The sequence below is a fragment of the Otolemur garnettii genome, unplaced genomic scaffold (assembly GCF_000181295.1).
Source record: "Otolemur garnettii isolate 467f Iridium unplaced genomic scaffold, OtoGar3 scaffold00026, whole genome shotgun sequence".
Taxonomy (NCBI): Eukaryota; Metazoa; Chordata; class Mammalia; order Primates; family Galagidae; genus Otolemur; species Otolemur garnettii.
Window position 1 is genome coordinate 20,098,846 of NW_003852421.1, and position 19,158 is coordinate 20,118,003.

General features: G+C 43.6%; 1 protein-coding gene across 4 annotated transcripts in view; it reads left to right on the top strand.

Moving 5' to 3' along the window:
- The window catches only part of ALDH5A1 (aldehyde dehydrogenase 5 family member A1), a 33,682-nt gene that overhangs the window by 9,338 nt on the left and 5,186 nt on the right, over window positions 1–19,158 (top strand). For 3 of the 4 annotated variants that reach the window (XM_003788337.2, XM_023512292.1, XM_023512291.1), the window contains exons 4-9: window positions 682–798; window positions 4,972–5,115; window positions 9,877–10,020; window positions 12,037–12,195; window positions 15,040–15,209; window positions 17,979–18,037. In XM_003788337.2, the coding sequence (XP_003788385.1) occupies window positions 682–798; window positions 4,972–5,115; window positions 9,877–10,020; window positions 12,037–12,195; window positions 15,040–15,209; window positions 17,979–18,037 (793 nt within the window). The remainder of the gene's footprint in view (window positions 1–681; window positions 799–4,971; window positions 5,116–9,876; window positions 10,021–12,036; window positions 12,196–15,039; window positions 15,210–17,978; window positions 18,038–19,158) is intronic. The other variant, XM_023512293.1, reaches the window with a different exon arrangement.

Here is a 19,158-nt window from a genome sequence, read left to right on the forward strand (position 1 = left end):
TCAGACCTGTTAACAAGGATAAGAATACCAACCTCATTGGATTGTGGTAAGAATTTAATTCATTATAATTTTAAAGGGCTTAGAATAATACCAGAATAAGCACTGTATGTGCATTTATCAAAATAAAATAATGTTTTACATGCGTAGATGTCTGTAGATATCCACAGATATGTATACAGAGGGATACCAGAAATCTGCTATTTTCAGAATCAGCATTGCTAATATTTTCTGCCAAGGGCTTCAGGCCAAATCCACCCTATAGTTTTTAAATAAATTTGAAACATGGCCCCCCTACCCACCCATTCACACACTACTGCCTCTGGGTAACTTTCACCATCCCTCTGCAGAGTTGAGAAGTTGTGACAGAAACCAGATACCCTCCAAAGCTTAAAAGATTTCCTGTCTGGTCCTTGACAAAAAAAATGTTGGCTGACCTCTGGTCTAAATAATTCTATATAATGTTCAGTTGTGAAAATGTTTCTAATCTTTATAAACCTTTATCTCCTGAGTCCCTCAAGTTGGGGGCATCAGGTGTTCTGGGAGTGTGCCTGTGCAGCCAGAGAACAGGTTTGTCCCTCAGGTGTGCAATGGAATTTATTGACTGACTATTCAACCTGCCTTCCTTTGGACTAATGAAGCAGTTTTTCCTCTCCCATGCTTCCTCTGTTCTCCTGACCCCAGTGGAATTTCCCCAGCGCCATGATCACCCGGAAAGTGGGGGCTGCCCTGGCAGCAGGCTGCACTGTGGTGGTGAAACCTGCTGAAGACACGCCCTTCTCTGCCCTGGCCCTGGCTGAGGTGAGCCTCTCTCTCTCTGTGTTTGTGCAGAGCCAACACAGTCCATAAATCAGTTTTCTACCTGGCTCTTTGGTGCAATGGATAATGCATTGGACTTCTGATTCCAAAATGGACTTTTTTATCTGGGACAAAAAGATGTCATTTTGAAGCTTCCTTCCTTGCCTGTGTCTGCTGCTGTGTGGTGTTGTGTTTTAATCAAATGGTATTTTTGTTTTTTTTTAGAGACAGAGTCTCATGTAGTCACCCTCATTAGAGTGCTGTGACATCACAGCTCACAGCAACCTCCAGCTCTTGGACTTAGGTGATTTTCTTGCCTCAGCCTCCTGAGTAGCTGGGAGTACAGGCATCTGCCCCAACACCCAGCTATTTTTTTCTTGCAGTTTGGCCAGGGCCAGTTTTCAACCCACCACCCTCAGTATATGGGCTGGCACCCTACTCACTGAGCCACAGGCGCCACTCGATCAAATGGTATTTTGAGTCAGATATTGTTCTTTTCAAAAAAGGAAAAAATGGGTGAGGGATTTTCTGATATCTGTAACCCATGTATGTTTTTAGCCCACCATAAAAATGGTATCTATCCATCACCTTCATTATCTATGCACTAAGATATGGGTGTTTCTTTCTTTTTTTGAGACAGAGTCTCACTTTGTCACCCACCGTAGAATGCTGTGGCATCACAGCTCACAGCAACCTCAAACTCTTGGGCACAAGCAGTCCTCTTGCCTCAGCCTCCCAAGCAGCTGAGTACTACAGGCATCCATCACAACAACCCTGCTGGTTTTAGAGATGGGTTCTCGCTCTTGCTCAGGCTGGTCTTGAACCAGCCTGGATTTAAGCAATCCAGCTGCCTTAGCCTCCCAGAGTGCTAGGATTACAGGCTTAAGCCACCACGCCCAGCCCCAGGAAACCTCTTATTTACTGCCCCCACCCCCATTTTAATCTGCATTCCGTCAGATTTTGTCATGCTTCGATTGGGAACCTCAAATGTCTTCTCGCCTCACTTAGAGTAAGATCCAGAGTCTCTGCAGTGGCCCTCCAGGCCCTATGAGGTATTAGTATCCTCTGTACCCCTCTGAACTGGCCTGTCCCTCCAAGCCCCTGACTCATCACTCATCTGCTTCGGCCACTCTGGCCAGCACACTCTTCAGACCCATCAGCCTCACCCTCAGTTTGGACTTTATTCTTTTATTCTTTATTCTTTTCTCTCTGTCTGGAGCACTCTGCACCAGGCACTCCATGACTTGCTCTTTCCTGTTAACATTCCTTTGGTTAGCTCAAAAGCAGCGATATGTTTATTGCTCACCACCAGTGCTTATGTCAGTGTCTCTCTAGTCATTTGGTATCTGAGCCTTATACTCTAGAAGATTCTACAGGAAGGGCTCATGGGAAAGATACTTCTGGTTCTTAAATGTTGACAGTAGTCTGTGTCCATTATGGCTGTAAATCAGGGGGATTTTAAAACTTGTTTTTGAGATAGGATCTCCGTCTGTTGCCCAGGCTAGAGTACAGTGCTGTTATCATAGCTTTCGATAGCCTGGAACTCCTAAACTCAAGTCATCCTCCTACTTCAGCCTCCCAAGTAGCTAGGACTATAGGCACATGCTACCACCCTCCAGCTAATTTTTATTTGCAGATCTCACTATGTTGCCCACGCCTCAAGTTATCCTTAGCTTCCCAGAGTGCTAAGATTATAGGCATGAGGCACCCAGCCATAAATCAGTGTTGCTTGGTATAAAATCCTTGGCTCTCATTCCTTTACTCAATTATTATAAATATAGTCTCTATTTATCGATGACATAAAATATTCTTGAAAAGTCTCATGATAAATTTCTTGCCTTTATAAGTCAACTTGGTTTGGGGAGTTACCTAGATACCCAAAAGTGAGTGGGGTTTTTTGCCGTTCATTTTCATGACCAGTAATATCGCTAGAATGTGTCTCTTTGATGGTCATTGTGTGTCCATGCTCTAGTTATGCAGTGTGCTCTTTCAATATGTAGTTTCGAAACTTTTTTCATTTCTGTGTAGAGAACATTGTGCCCTGATCTTTAACATAAGACTCACTTTCCACTTGAAAAAACTAAAGAATCATGAGAATAGCATGAGTTTTATATGTGCAAGAAGTCAGAAAACTGGCCTCCAAAGAAAATGTGTATGTAAAGTGTGGCATACCAAGCCTCATGGTTAGGGAAAAGATTTTCCAGATTGCAAAGTTCCCCTGACCCTGGAAACAGAAGTCTTCCTTAGTCTTGGTTTTGCAAAAACAAGTTAAAGACATTCTATCTGACACTTTCCATGTTCTCCCTTTTTAGTGCTAATGTCTGATAAATAACTTTTAACTACTTTTTCCTGCTTTATAATAACAAGTACGGACCCAAGGTTTGCTGGGAAGGCTCCTCCCTAAATCCCTCAGTTCCCCAACGAGGACTTTGTGTCAAGCTCTTCACTCCTCACACCAAAGCCCCTTCATTTCTGTAAAGTTTGGGGATTTGTTTTTCATCCTTGATTTGCTTTACTCCTTCAGAAACTCCTATTGTCCAAAGTTAAATTTTTGTTGTCACATTCCCTTGTATCCTTTTCCCTAATGTTTAATTATCTTCCTTTTTGCCGTCTATTTCTGTTAAGGTTTTATGTGCAGCGTTTATTCATTCTCATGTATGGTCCTTCCAGTTTGGTCTTCATTTCTGAAATGATTATTTCTTTTATTTCTAATTCTTTCCGGTATTCCCTCACCTCATTTCTAAAAATATTTTTAGCTCTGATTCCTGTTGTTCTTTTGTGTCTTGGTATAATTTTCGTATCGTCTTTTACCTTGTTTTGAACTAGTAAGTTCCAGTGTGGTCTGTCTTATGGGCGTGTCTTTTTCTGTCATGCTTTCGTTATCTATGAGGAGTTACTCCACTCCTTACTCTTTTATTTCTTTTTTCCTGACAACTTTGTATGGGATGTGACCTCGGTGCTTTTCGGAGAATTTTGTTTATTTTCATGTGAAGTTAGCTTTCCTAAACTCTTAGTAGAAGGACTGGTTAGAAATAGCTTCTCTGCCTTCACAGGGTACCCTTTGCTCTCTTGCATGTTGTATTCAAAGATAAGGCAGCTTGCTTTCTGAGATTCCCTGGCTTCCTTCCCTTCCCCACCTTTATGTCTTTTCTCCTCCTGTGTCACACGATTCCCAAGGGCTAGCCCCTTCATGCCCTGCAGTCTTCACTGCAGTGTTCCCTGGGCTTATACTCGCCTCCCACTGAATCGGGCGAGGCCTCCTACTCATGGCTGCTGTTCTCAGCTGAACTCCTGCGGGCTGTTTGGGGCTGTCTGCTTTCAGGTCCCTCATGCAGCCTGTTCCTGCCCTCTGCTTCCTCTCACACAGGTGCCGGCAGGACACCCACATCGTATCACAGTAGGTGGTATGTCCTCGCCCACTTATAATCTGTGGTTTGTGGAGATACCTTGTCATCTAGTCATGTAAATGTTTCTGATATCTTGGTTTTGCTCTCTAATTGATGTTTTTGTAAGGAGATTTAGGGAGATTCAAAAAACTCTGTAACTAATACCATCCAGAATCCCCAGTCAGATGTATATAACAAGCTAATTGTTAATGGATTCCAGAAATTAAAATAGTTCAGGATATAACTTATCCAAAGAAAGAGTGCAGGTTTCCAGGTCAGGCAGCTATGGGTCAGCATGTGGTTCTGTCACTCCCCAGCCTCCCTTGTCAATAGGAGGCTGTGGTTCTGTCATATCCCAACCCACTTCTCCCTCCTGGGCCTCCCTCTTCTCATCACTGCACCAGGAAATAACATATGGAAAGGCTTTGCCTGCTGCTCTGCACTTAGTAGGTGCTTACTAAATGCACCTTAATACTCTCCCATCCTTGATCCTATAGATGAATCAACTAACTTTTTTCTTGGAATATCTGATTTTTCTTGGGAAAGAAATTTCACGTTGTTTAAACAGAAGGTGGTGTTGAAACTCATGCTCTAAGGAATTGTAATGTCTAACAACACATTAATCTGAACGTCACTTTAGCTCTAGTAGGAATCTTGTTTCACTTCCATGTATATTCTTATTCAGTCCCCAGGAGCACCTTAACTTTTTTTTCAGTGCTTTTAGGTTAAACATATATTTTTTTCTCTTTTCTGTTTTTTCACTTTGATAATTTGCTATTTCTCCTTGTAGCTTGCAAACCAGGCGGGAATTCCTCCAGGTGTGTACAATGTTATTCCCTGCTCTCGAAAGAAGACCAAGGAAGTGGGAGAAGCACTTTGTACTGACCCTCTGGTGCCCAAAATTTCCTTTACTGGCTCAACAGCTACAGGAAAGGTATGTCACTTCAGTCTCAAAGAAAACAAATTCCATTCTAATATTTTCTCTTTATGGAGCTTAAAAGACTTTCATCTCAGTCACCATTTTTAGAAAATCCAGCAGAGTGTAAAAGTAATGTCTGATCATCATCCTCTGGAGTTATTTTGAATGATGTTTCTTATGTGATATAATGTACATTCCTATTTGATGATATTAAACAAATTGAGGCCCCAAGGTGCTCATTATTTTTCACTATTTCTTGTATGTGACATAGTTAAAGGTATCTATTTTATTTTTTCAATCTTGAATTTGTGCTTTTTTTCATAATCTAGAATTAGAGAGTCAGAAAAAACAATTCATATTGAAATGGATGCCTTAGACTTGAACAAAAATTGTATTTAGTATAAAAGTATTTACAGAAATGGAAAGGTATCTTCTCGTTTTTTGTTTTTTAGTTTTTTTCCCCTTGAATGTTGAAAAGTTCTTTCCTCAAAACTTCATATGTATTTCTGTGAGCAGATTTCAATTTATCCTTTCAAATGTCCAAAAGAAAAAAGTCAGCCAGGCACAGTGGCTCACAATTATAATCCTGGCACTCTGGGAGGCCAAGGCAGGAGAACTGCTTGAACTCTGGAGTTCTAAAAGCAGCCTGAGCAAGAGTGAGACCCTGTTTCTACTAAAAATAGAAATTTAGTAGGCATTGTAGCAGGTGCCTGTAGTCCTAGCTACACAGGAGGCTGAGGCAGGAGGAGTGCTTGAATACAGGAGTTTGAGGTTGCTGTGAGCGAGGCTAATACTACTGCACTCTAGCATGGGGGCAACAGAGTGAGACTGTCTCAAAAACAAAAGAGAAAAGAATCCAGGTAGGTGAAAAGTTTTTGTTTATGGTATCTCTTTCCGGATGGTATACTTTTCTCTAGTTATATATACATATATATGTATCCGTACTCATGCTGGACAGGAGTATAAACACAGCAGATAAAAATCACGTAGGCCAGACACAGTGGCTCACACCTGTAATCATAACACACTGAGAGGCTGAGTGGGTAGATTGCTTGAGCTCAGGAATTCAAGACCAGCCTGAGCAAGAGAGAGATCGGTCTCTACTAAAAACAGAAAAACCAGCCAGGCACGGTAGTGGGCACCTGTAGTCTCAGCTATTCAGGGAGGCTGAGGCAAGAGGATCGCTTGAGCCCATGAGTTTGATCTGTGATGCCACAGCACTACCAAGGGTGACAGAGTGAGACTCTGTCTCAAAAATAAATAAATAAATCTAATTTTAAATCTAATTGGAAAGTTTCTGTGAACTTGTGGTCATTTTTAGAGAGCTTGAGAAGAGGAAGGAGTAAAGCAGTGGTAATACCTCCCAGTCACCACTACTTCTGTCACGCCGTTAACTCACCCACCGGGAGATGCACTTTGGGATCCTACTGTTCGTTCATGCCAGAAATAGGAATTTTTTAATTCATAAACTGCTATGCCCCTGAGTCATGGATCAGTGTAAATGAAAGAGGGATTCCGATGTTACTGTGAAGGAGAGAAAAAAAAAAGAGGCCTGAGAGAAAGGGTTGTAAAACCTTTGCCATTTAAGCCAGAGACATTCCCGGGATACTGGGTGGAGGGCCCCAGTCCTTATCTTCCTTCAGGTTTCCTGGCAACTTCTCATCATCTGACAGGTATCCAGGAAAATGTCAACTGTATGTTCCCAGCAAATCTAGCTTTGCTCCTATTTGCCCGGGACAGTGATTCACCTTAAGTGACTTAAAGGACAAAGTGATAATTATATTTAAAAGAATTACTCATGTCTATTGCAAGGGCCTCTTCAGAGCTGGTCTTCACAGAGATCAGTGGCCGAGCTCCTGGTTTCAGGGCACAGAATCTTACCTCATAACTGAAGCCCACACCGTGAGCTTGTTCTAGAGGTGCCTGCCTGCCCTTTGCCCTTTGCTGGGGGAACACCGCTCCTGGAACCCTACAGAGGAGGCAGCAGCCGTGTTTTATAGTGTACACCACCTCAGCTTTTTCTGCACAGAGAACTGAAACATGAGTGATCTTTGACTTAAGGGAAATAATTTGCTGGCTGGCCAGTGACCTAGGACAAGTGGCCTGCCATAGAAAGGTAAACCAGGCCAATCATGTTCTGTCTTTGGAAGCGGTGGGCTGAGGAGGTCAGCAGTGGGAAGTGGAGCTGAAACACTTCATGACACGGTGTCAGGAATTCACGTAGTACTCCAGGGCCCATGGCAAGCCATCCTGAGTGGGGAGAAGACACTGTCACAGGGCACATGGGTAGTGCATGTGGAGGGACAGACACCAGGAGACAAGGTCAGGAAGAGGTGAAAGGGACTGACCCACAAGTGAGAATGTTTTTTACACCTAGCAGGTGGCATTTCTTTAAAATTAAAATAGCTGCTATATTGAGTCCAAGAAATGTGTTTAATCTTAAAACTTGCACTGCTTTGTTGAGTAGTAACATTTCAGTGAGAAAATCCTTACCACCAACTGAGCTGGAATGGTAACACCTTGGCACACAGTGAAGTGCCAGCACAGGCCCAGCTTTCCAGCCTTTCTAGATTTTTACCAGGGGTCCTGTCGCAAAAACTCACAGCCTCAAGGTGTGCATCTCCTGGAGGACCATTAGTACAGCCACCTTGGGCTGTGAATACCGTTTCCTTTGAACACCTCAGGTGGTTCCATCTTTCCTGTAGCCAGGACTGGACAAAGACCTAGTATCTTGCAATAAAGAGTTTAAACAGTATCTTGAGAATGGAGAAACAAACACCACATGTACTTACGGAACTAACTGATGAGCACACATGTGCACAGAGGGAAGTAAAACTCAGTAGAAGTCAGTGAGGCGGGCTCGGTACCTGTGGCTCAGCGGCTAGGGCACCAGCCACGTACACTGGAGCTGGCAGGTTGGAATCCAGTCAAAACCTGCCAAATAGCAATGACAACCGCAACCAAAAAATAGCTGGGCATTGTGGCAGGTGCCTATAGTCCCAGCTACTTGGGGGACTAAGGCAAGAGAATCGCTTAAGCCCAAGAGTTTGAGGTTGCTGTCAGCTGTGACACCACGGCTCTCTACCAAGGGCAATAGCTTGAGACTCTGTCTCAAAAAAAAGAAAAATAGCAATGGGGCAGGGAGAGAAAGGGACAAAATAAACTTACCTAATGGGTACAATTAACACTATTTGGGTGATAGGGACACCTATAGCTGGGGCTCAATCATTACAGAAGTGACCCATGTAAACATTTATACCCCCTTAATGTTTTGAAATTTAAAAAAAAAAGAAACCAAAAAAAGAAAAAACTCATTTTAACATCCCTGAGCTGCTTTCTTAAGCCATAAAATCTCTTCTTGGATATTTAGAGCCAAATAGTTACATATGATCAAAAGCCTTACAATATGCATTGAACTAGAAATTCTATACATTTATCCTAAAGGAATAATTGCATGTTATCTTTAATAGCAAGAATTGGAAACATCCTAAATGTTCAACAGATGGGGGCTGGATAAATAAATTAAGTAACAGCTGTGAAATGGAATAATGTGCACCTAAAGGAATGTTCTAGAAGCACATATGCTAACATGAGAAGATTTTCACATTATAGTGTTATGTTAAAGGAGCAAGATATAAAGTGTTATGAACATGTTAAGAAGTTCCAGATATATGGTTAATTGGAAAGATAGAGCAGGTTACAAAACTGTTTAATTATACCATCCTGTTTTCTTTCTTTCTTTATTTATTGAGACAGATTCTTACTATATCACCCTGGGTGGAGTGCTATGGCATCACAGCTCACAGCAACCTCCAACTCTTGGGCTTAAGTGATTCTCTTGCCTCAGCCTCCCAAGTAGCTGGGACTACAGGCACCCGCCACAACACCCAGCTATTTTATTGTTGTTATTGCAGTTGTTTAGTTGGCCCAGACTGGGTTCAAACCCATCACCCTCAGTGTATGTGGCTGGTGCTGTAACCACTGTGCTACAGGCACCAAGCCTGTTTTCTTTTTTTAAAAAAGTACATATACTTGAAACTGCATGGCCAAATTCTGAATGGATTACCTTAAAATGTTATCAGTGGTAAGCTATGGGTTGTGGGATTCTGGGCTATTTTATTACCTTATCTTCATATTACAATTTTTAAGCCTATCACAATGTTTGTGAATAGGTAATATACATATGGTTCAAACACCAAGACTGTGTTAACATGTGTAACTTGAGAAATCTCACCCTTACCCTAGCTGACTCCCTTCCCCTTTTCTGTAAGTAATTATTTTTAGTCTCTTGTTATTTTCCCAGTGTTTCTTTATAAAATGCTAGCAAATATAAGTATATATTCTTTTTTTTTTGACACAGAGTTTCACTTTGTCACCCTGGGCAGAGTACCGTGGTGTCATAGCTCACAGCAACCTCAAACTCCTGGGCTCAAACAATTCACTTGCCTCAGCCTCTGGAGTAGCTAGGACTACCAGTGCCCACCACAATGCCAGCTGTTTTTTTAGAGCCAGGGTCTCGCTCCTACTTAGGCTGGTCACGAACTCCTGAGCTCTGCCTTGGCCTCCCAGAATGCTAGGATTATAGGCATGAGCCACTATGTCAGCCCTCAAAAATAAACATATATTCTTGTTTCTCCTTTTTCTTATGCAAAAAATTATCCCAGATACACTATTGTGTACCTTGCTGCTTTCGCTGTTGGGTAATTTTTTACAGTGAAGGCTTCACAGTCTTGCTAGTTGATTTCAGTGCTCACGGAGCTCTGTCCTCTCTTTCAGATCCTGTTGCACCATGCGGCAAACTCCGTGAAAAAGGTCTCCATGGAGCTGGGTGGTCTTGCTCCGTTCATAGTATTTGACAGTGCCAATGTGGACCAGGCTGTAGCAGGGGCCCTGGCGTCTAAATTTAGGAACTCTGGGCAGGTGAGTTTTGTAGAGCTTTTCAGGGTATGTGTGTGTGTTACAAAGATCCTCCATTGCCACTGCCTCACCCATCTCCTAGAAGGAAACCTCTTTGTCTCTTTTGACAAACAGTTAATAAGTGCCTTATTTTTTGGCAAAGCAAGAAGGGTCCAGAAAAAAGTAACATAAAGCCCCTGGCTTTCTTAGAAGAGTTTCCTAAACAGCAAATGTCTTTTAGTCAAATAGTTCTCTTTTCTCTTCCCTCTCCAACTTTTGAAACTAATTATTTTCATGGTTTCCTCTCCTTGGGCTTTTCTCAACTGATATAATTGTTTCTTCAGGTAGAAAACAGCCTTTATCAGCTAGGGAGGGTCTCAGAGGCCCACAGTCTTAAGGGAAAGAAGGTAAGAAAATGTTGAGGATGATGCCTGGAAAAACTCAAAACCCTGCTACTTGCTAAGACCTATTGGAGCCTACCTTGTCCGAGATGGAGGAGGCATCAGAGGTGCCCATGACAGGGGGCAGCCCTGTATCAGCAGTGTGTCCAAGGACTGTCCATGCCATCCTGGGAGAATGGAGGTCTAAGCTCATGTCTTCATAGGAAATTCTGGAATGTTAGATCTGGCAGAGACCTTCATACTTAATCTGATATAAACCTCACATTTTATAGGAAATGAAACTCTGAGAAAGTGTAAGTGACTTGAGGTCAGACATCCTTGGACCACAGTTCCAGCGCTGCTGAGGAGCTGGGACTCTGAACCAGAGGTCTTATCTCCTGGTTTCTGTCCAAGCTCCTGCCAGGATCTTTGTTCTTAAGTGCTTCATCTTAAAAGTACCATCCATATGCAATTTTAAATGCATTCCAGAAGCAGATATAAATACTCCTGAAAGGTTATATTGTGGAAAAGTGATGAAATGTTTTTGTGGCATTAAATTATTAACAGTAATTAATAAGTTAATATTAAGCAACTTTCATTCTTGCTTTGGCTCTTGGTAACATAAATAAGCTTGGTTTTGTCAGAAACAGGTATGTTTCCTTTACAAACACAAAATGCAAAGAGTATAACTCTACAATATAGTGCAGCTTTGGGGTATGTTGCTTTAAGCCAATAAAAAGGCACAGGACACAAAATCATATGTACTTTGCTTCTAGTAGGAAAATACATGATTAAGAAAAATATAAGAAGCAAATATGTCAACAAAAGCTGGGTTTCCTAGAATATGGTTATATTTTATAATTTAAAAATACTAAGTAGAAAAAAATACACAAGACCTTTTCAATAAAGAAGGAATGGTCTTGGCTCAGCGCCTGTGGCTCAAGTGGCTAAGGTGCCAGCCACATACACCTAAGACGGCGGGTTCGAATCCAGCCTGGGCCCACCAAATAACAATGACGGCTGCAACCAAAAAATAGCCAGGCGTTGTGGCAGGTGCCTGTGGTCCCAGCTACTTGGGAGGCTGAGGCAGGAGACTCACTTGAGCCCAGGAGTTAGAGGTTGCTGTGGGCTGTGATGTCACGGCACTCTACCCAGGGGGACAGCTTGAGGCTCTGTCTCAAAAAAAAAAAGGAATGGTCTTGTGTCCATTTTTAAGACTCAGGCAATTGCTCAGAAGTTTTAAGCTAAAGGATGTACGTCAGTGTCTGGCCTCTTTCCTCGCAGCCTCTGCTCACAGTCCTGCAGCATCACCATCTCTCAGGAAGCTTGCAGCCTTTTTTTTTTTTTTCTGTTATTCAAGCCATTTGAAAAAAACATGGGATGGCTTTTTTTTTCTTTGTGCACACAAGTCCTTATACTTATTTACCTGTTTGACCACAAATGTGTGGCAGCTGTGGAAGGAGCTGGAGAGCAACAAAACACTGACTCAGAGCTTTTATCTTTGGGGCCGAACCCATGTGAGAAGGAAAACAGCAGGTTGGACGCAGGACGAGACGCCCTGGGGAAGTGTGTTCCCAGAGCGGTGGCAGCAGTCACACGTTTATTGTCTGGGTCAGTGGCTCTGAAAAACTATGTGGGTTTGTTTTTGTCTTCTGTCTAGACATGTGTTTGCGCAAACCGATTCTTGGTGCAAAGGGGTATCCATGATTCCTTTGTCAAAAAATTTGCTGAGGCAATGAAGAAGACCCTGCATGTAGGGAATGGATTTGAGGAGGGAACTACTCAGGGCCCGTTAATTAATGAGAAGGCAGTAGAAAAGGTAAGTTCACTTACCTTACCAGTTATTATCTGGTAAAGTAAACTTCATGGTGTCAATGTCAAAAGCTTAGTGAAAAGCACCTTGGCTAGGAGAGTGAGGGTGGACGGGATAGGGAAAGGTTCTCTATTGGATACAGAATGATAGCTAGATGGGAGGACTATGTTCTAGTGTTCCAGAGCACGACAGGGTGACTGCAGGTAACAATTTACTGTATATTTTCAAAATAGCTAAAAGATAGGATTTTCCATGTTTCCAAAACCAAGAAATGACAAATGTTTGAGGTGATGAATGTGCAAATTATCCAGATTTGATCACTACACATTATATACATGTACCAAAATATCACACTGTACCCATAAATTTTGCTTGTATTGTTGTGTTTCAATTAAAATTAATATTACAAGCAAAGACATAAATGGTGTTGAAAGGTCAAAATTAAAAAGCCACTTTGTGGAGTTAGGAAGATGGTGGACTAGAAGCAGCCCATGCACGTAGCTCTCGAGGAGAGAACCAAAAGCTGTAGGTAGATACCCACCTGCAGGTGGGACTTCTTGAAAAGAGCACATGAATCATCAGAGAAGCAATGTGGGGGCGGGAGGGGGCAGCATTCAGAGTGAAGAAGAAGGAGGTGACAGGCAGTCCATCCAAAGAGATCTGAAGGTACCTGGGGGAGGCACCCACATGTGGGTAAGGATAGGAGGAGAGAGTCCTGGGGCTCCATAGTCGCCCTGTGGGCACTGCGGACTGAGCTGTGAGGGGCCACCACCACAGATCTACAGGCTGATCAGGGAGCTGCTTGAAGTCTGTATAGCAACATGGCACTGAGGGTGCGTACTGCAAATGATACCTTTCAAGATCTCAGTTCCAGAGTACCAGGTCTGCACACAGCTGGGCTTTGCTGCAGCCTCCTCTACATTGCCCTGGCCAGCTAGGGCGGGAATATGGAGAGTGGACACTTTGCATGCCACATGAGAGAGCTGAGCCCCCTTCCCCCAACAGGGGGACTGGAACAGATCGGCTGCCACAGAGGCCACCTAAGAAGCCCTTCAGCAGCTGCCTCTGTGGACCTGGGTGGGGGAAATCCCTGTAGGCTCATTCCTGTGATCCCCAAGCTACCACCTGCCTCCACAGCTCTGCACCTGTGATTCCTGCACTGCTGTCTAGTCCCACACCCAAGACTCCATTGCCATCAGTGGGCCTTGCCATGGGGCCCGGGCCCCAGCTCCCAAGATCCCCTGGTGCTGTTGGACCCTGTGGCTCTGCCTTCAAGGCTCCAGTACCACCACTCAGGCTTCAAGGCCCCCCTGCTGCTGTTGGGCTCTGCAGCCTTGTACCCAAAGCTGGACCCTGCAGCCCCAGTTCTGAGGCTGTCTTGCCTTATTTAAAAGCAAACCCCACCCTTTGATTTTTTTTGGAACACCTAAAAGGAAAAGAAGATCAACTTTGTTTATAAAATGGTTTATGCTTCAGCTGTAATTCTGGCAATGGCCTGTTTTTTCCTCTCTTGATGACAAAATATCCGGTAGACTCCTTAATGGAAGCATCCTAGCAGGGCTAGGTAGTGTGCAGGATTTAGGTAGTAAAAGGAAGTTACTGTTAGGAAGGATTTGTTTATTGAAAAAAAAAGTCATAATCTTGACTACCAGCTAGGTGAGATTCCATTCTTACTCTACTGTTTAAAATACCACTCTTTTTGAGAGTCTCCCAAGGAACTTTCTTGTAATACTAAATATCTAGTATGCTACCTGGATAAGTCTTTACTGATAGAATAAATTTTATCTTTTTTTTTAAATGGGGAATATTTAAAATCAGGCAGCCATTGGTAACTGGAGATTGTTTTTAGGGAAGGAAGGGAGGAGAGGTGGCCAGAGGAAGGCACGCTGGAACCAGCACTCACCCGGGAACCAAAATGAAGTTAGAGCCGAGTCAGTGCCCAGCGTGGGAAGCACGAGCAGACCTCTCTCTGTTCCTTGGCTTCCTGTCCCCGCCCAGTGGGCAGTCAATTTAGCCGAACCCACATCAAGGCTTGACAGAGATCTGATAAATTTCTAGTTATTACCTTAAGATTACTCTATGTAGAGAAAGACACATCAGAGTTTACGCTGATACCACTTGTATTTCAGAGGTGGCTTTTGAACCCTGGATATAAAGCAGGGGTGCTCACTCATCTAGCAAAGGCAGTTTGGGTCTGTACTAGCTGTGGTTTAAGTGGCTAAATGGTGTTTTTCAATACACCTTGTACCTTTAACGACAACAGAGGCCAAGGCATTGGTGCTTTTTAAGTGCCCCAGATTATTCTAGTTCACAGCTAGGTTGGGAACCAGGCTGTCCTTTTTTTCTCTAAATCAAGATGCAGACACTGTCCTCTAGTCGGCACTATATGCTAAGGTGTCAAACCAGCACACCTGCAGGGTTTCTTTTTGGTGGAGAAAGGTTTGTTATAAACTGCTTTATTTATAAAAGTAATCCATTGTGTTGTCTGTAAGGTATACACTGTCATAAGGTGGGTTCCAGGAAAGAAACGCTGCAGATCACATTAATTGACAAGAAAAAGGCAGGGCAGATTTTATCGGGGGTCAAGGAAGTAGGCCCCTGTTAAATTAGTTAAATAGAATTACTTAAAATACGTCAACTATAGAAAGTAAGCCATCCTGACCAATGGAGATTTGTGTGTTCCCTCTTCTGGCCTCTGTCTCTCTGCAAATGTGATTCCTTCTGCCCAGAAGGATGCTTTGTGTTTATATTAAAAATAAAGAAAAAAGAAAACCAGTTACAGTTTTCTGCAATTTAAAAATTCTAAGAGATTGTGTCCTTTGGAAAGCTCTTCTTTTAATCATCATGCAGGTGGAGAAACATGTGAGTGATGCAGTCTCCAAAGGGGCCACCCTCGTGACAGGCGGGAAGCGACACCAGCTTGGAAAAAATTTCTTCGAGCCCACCTTGCTCAGCAATGTCTCCCAGGACATGCTGTGCTCTCACGAAGAAACTTTTGGGCCTCTGGCACCAGTGATCAAGTAAGATCATCCAACCAGTAGGAGGACAAGAGAGAGAACAGGAAGGCAAAGGAAACCCGTACAGAGAATTGTGCGCTGTTTTGATGGCAGGGGGAGGCTGAGAGCCGTGCTGAGTCAAGTCAACAGAAGACCAGAGTTCACCTTAGGAGTTTTTTTAATCATCACTTCAGATCTTAAATTTTATCAAATTCTTTTTTTTTTCTTCCTGCTATCTGCTGAATTCATTGTCCTTCCTAAGGGAGCACATCCTCAAAGGATCCTTTCATGGGAGTCCATAGGAAATGAACTTTCTGTGATCTTTTATGAACTTTGGTCTCACGTTCATGGGTAAATAATAAAATTCACTTGGGTAAAATTCTAGGTCTAACACTTCGAAAATATCACTCTTTTATCTTCTTATGTCCAGGGTGCTTGCTGGGAAATCTGATGTGTGGTTCCGGCTCCTTTGAAAGGGACCTATTTTTTCTCCTTGAAAATTTCTGGAATTCCTCTTATTCTTTGATATTCTTAAATTTTACTGTGATAAAACTTTATGCCTAAACTTTGTGGTACGCTGTGAGCTTTTGCAGTTTGTGGTCCTAGTCTATTTCTTCAGTATCTAAGAGATTTATTTAGTCCTGGGAAATTCTTGGTCATCATTTTTCCAAACATTCTACTCCCCTCCATTTATCCTTCTCCAGCCTTCCAAGAAATCTATTACTGGGGTACTTCTGCTTCCATCCCCTGATTCTTTTAGCTTTTGTTTATTCATTCTATCTCTTCATCCATTCCCGATGTCCCTGAGAGTCCTTCCCTTCATCAGCCCCCTTAATAATCTATGCTTCACGTATACCCATTCTGCTAGTTCAACAGACACACCACCTTCTTTATCTCAACAAGTATTTTTTCCATCCTTCCATCTCCAGTTCTTCCCGTGATTGGCTCTTCCTGCTGCCTTATTCTCCCTTATTTTGCTGTGGATATTTATCCTTGTCTTACATCTTTATTCTGTTCCACCGTTTCTGCCTGCTCTGGGATAGGTTGTGCTCTTTTATCTTCCTCAGTCTTGGAGTTCCTCAGATGTATTACGGTTTTCCCTGGGGGCTCATCTTTAGTGCTTTGAACTGTTAGCAGCCTTCAATTATGATATCTGCGATGGAATTGTAGTAAAAAGCATAGGCCTTAGTTTGTGCTTCTTCTCATGCATTTGGAGGGCAAAGCATTGAGCTTCAGGGAAGGCGCCTGTCTCAATGCCACTCGCCCTGCCCCAGGCATTCTTGGCTGCTGGGGTTTTCTGCAATGCCCTCTCTTGTCACAGGTTGGGGAGAACAGGCCCCGGCTCTGCTGCTGGGTGGCCAGTGTAGCTACCGCTGCCCAAGCTGACCCTGCTGCTCTTCTGCCCCACAGCAACCTGGCATCGATTCAGGGATGCAGATGTGGAGGCAGGAGCCCCTGGAGCTCACAAGTGTGTTGGGACAGGTGCAGCCCCACCCTCAAGGCCCCACAGAGCTGTTGCCCTGTCCACTCTTCATAGGTGGCCTGAGCTCTCTCTCACTTGAGGCCACCCTTGGCCCCAGGATCCAGCCACCTTCTTGGCTCCCAGAAGTGTCTTGCCTTTGGGGGGTTAGCTGCTGATTGAAGTTTTTTGAAGCACAATTGTCTTTTTCTCTCCCTGGCATCTCCAGCATTGTATTCCCAGAGAGAGCGGGCAGAACCCATTCTGCTAGTTCAGCAGACACACCACCTCTGCCATCTTGTCCAGGACCAGGAAGCTATTGTATCATATGCTCGACTGGCTTTGTCACTGTCTTTCTAATGAAGCTTATTTTTATTCCACCCTTGAGGAACTGAACCACTTGAAGAATTTTCATCCTTGTTTTAATAAAAACATTATACCTAAAATGCTAACTGGACGTTCTCACAAGAAGCTGAAAGGATGCAATGGTGGGTGTTCAGGCATTGGAGTCAACTTTCGTGTTAGTTCAGGCTTTGCTCCTTACCTATGTTCCCTTAAGTTAGCTTTTCTGAGCCAGCTCTGCTCCATCTCCCTCTGCAAGCCCTGCAGAGTGACCACTGGCTCCTGCTGCTGGGAGACCTCTGAATTTAGAAATTGGGCTGCTTAGAACACTTTGGTCTAGTTGCAATTCTGGAACAAATTTAAAAAAACATACCTTTTTTTTTTTTTATGGTTTGGGATTCATTGAGGGTACAAAGAATTAGGTTATACTGATTGCATTTGTTAGGTCAAGTCCCTCTTATAATTCACATCTTATTCTTGAAGTACAGTTATAAAGCTAGAAGAGACTGCATGGGGCTTTGGTGCACGCCTTCATTTCAGAGAGGAGCAGACTTCAAGCACCAACACATTATTAAGCAGTAGGAAGTGGTAGTAGCAAGTGGTCACCAGTCTGATCTCCCCTGAGCAACTTGCTTTCGGCTTCATTATGCTTGCTTCTAAAGTATTTGTTCAATTGTTACATACTTGCAGTGGGTACCAAGAACAGTAATCCTTTTTTAAGGGATTTTGTTTGGTATTCTGGATATGCCACGGTCCCCTGCGAGTTGGCCTGCTTTTTAGAAAAGACAAAGCCAGTTTTGCTTTGAGCGTGCCAACCTTATGCACTGAGTTATCTGGGAATGGTGCTGTTTTCTTCTGTACTCTGCCTTTGGATCTCTTTGCCAAACTCTGGGTCATCCCTTGCCACTGTCTGGGAAACAGATCAGAAGAAAGCTGGTTTTCTTTATGCTCCCCTTAGAGATTTTCCTTATGCCCTATCTTAACCTTGGCAGGTTCAATACAGAGGAGGAGGCCGTCACCATTGCTAATGCAACTGACGTTGGGTTAGCAGGTAAGTGTTTATCCTTGCTGAGTAGCAGTCATGACCATTGTCTCAAGCTAATGCCAGACTTGGCCTTTTAAACATCTCCCTAGTTTGTGAGAAAGAAACTTCAGTGGGGTGTGTGTGTTGTTGCTTTCCAAGGACAGGGGTGGATTTGTGCAAGGACTTGTTCTTTAGCTTGGTCCCCGTGACATATATTTTGGCTCTCTCTGGTTAGAACTGGGGTGTGGGGGCAGCCAAGGGGAGAAGAGAGAGTGCAGATTATTCTTGGTGAGAACTGCACACATCGCATAGTCCCATGATCTTAGCAATTAATGCCCAGAAACTCTAAGTGCTTTTTCTTTTATTTTGCTCGGTTTCCAAAAGGCTGAAGAGGAAACCTCAGGCATCAGCAGAGAGTGTCAGGGACAGTGAAAGGAGTGACGAGCCTATGCAGAGGGTGCTCACTGAGTGGCTGTCATTCTTTCAGTTTGGAGATGGCCAAGGTGGCCACAGTATGCACCCTATAACCCTGAGAAAATTGTATGTTAGCATCTTCAGTGAATGAACCGAGGGAAATACAGGGATATGTAAGGTACCGCTGGAGCTCACAGACTCTGGGGTGAGATGCGTGCACATGGGCTTCTGCAACACCAAGTTCAACATTTGTGTCTTTCCTTCTCAATGGGATGGGATGATGGTGGAGGGCGCCATGGCCTTTACTAGGCCATAAACCATAGGCAGGATTCTGGCTGTGCAGAGATCGGAGGAGAGAGATTATGGGCAGAGGGGACCAAGGGAGATCAGAGGCAAAGTAAGAGAGAGAAGGATTTGGTTGAAAAGTTTGAAAAAGATGGTTGATGATTAGCATGGTAGAAGGTAAAGCTGAAAATGTTGATTAAAACTGCATTAAGCTGGCTCGGCGCCTATAGCTCAACCGGCTAAGGCGCCAGCCATGTACACCTAAGGTGGCGGGTTCGAATCCCCAGCCCGGACCCGCCAAACAACAATAATGGCTGCAACCAAAAAATAGCCGGGCGTTGTGGCGGGCGCCTGTGGTCCCAGCTACTTGGGAGGCAGAGGCAGGAGACTCGCTTGAGCCCAGGAGTTGGAGGTTGCTATGAGCTGTAATGCCATGGCACTCTACCCAG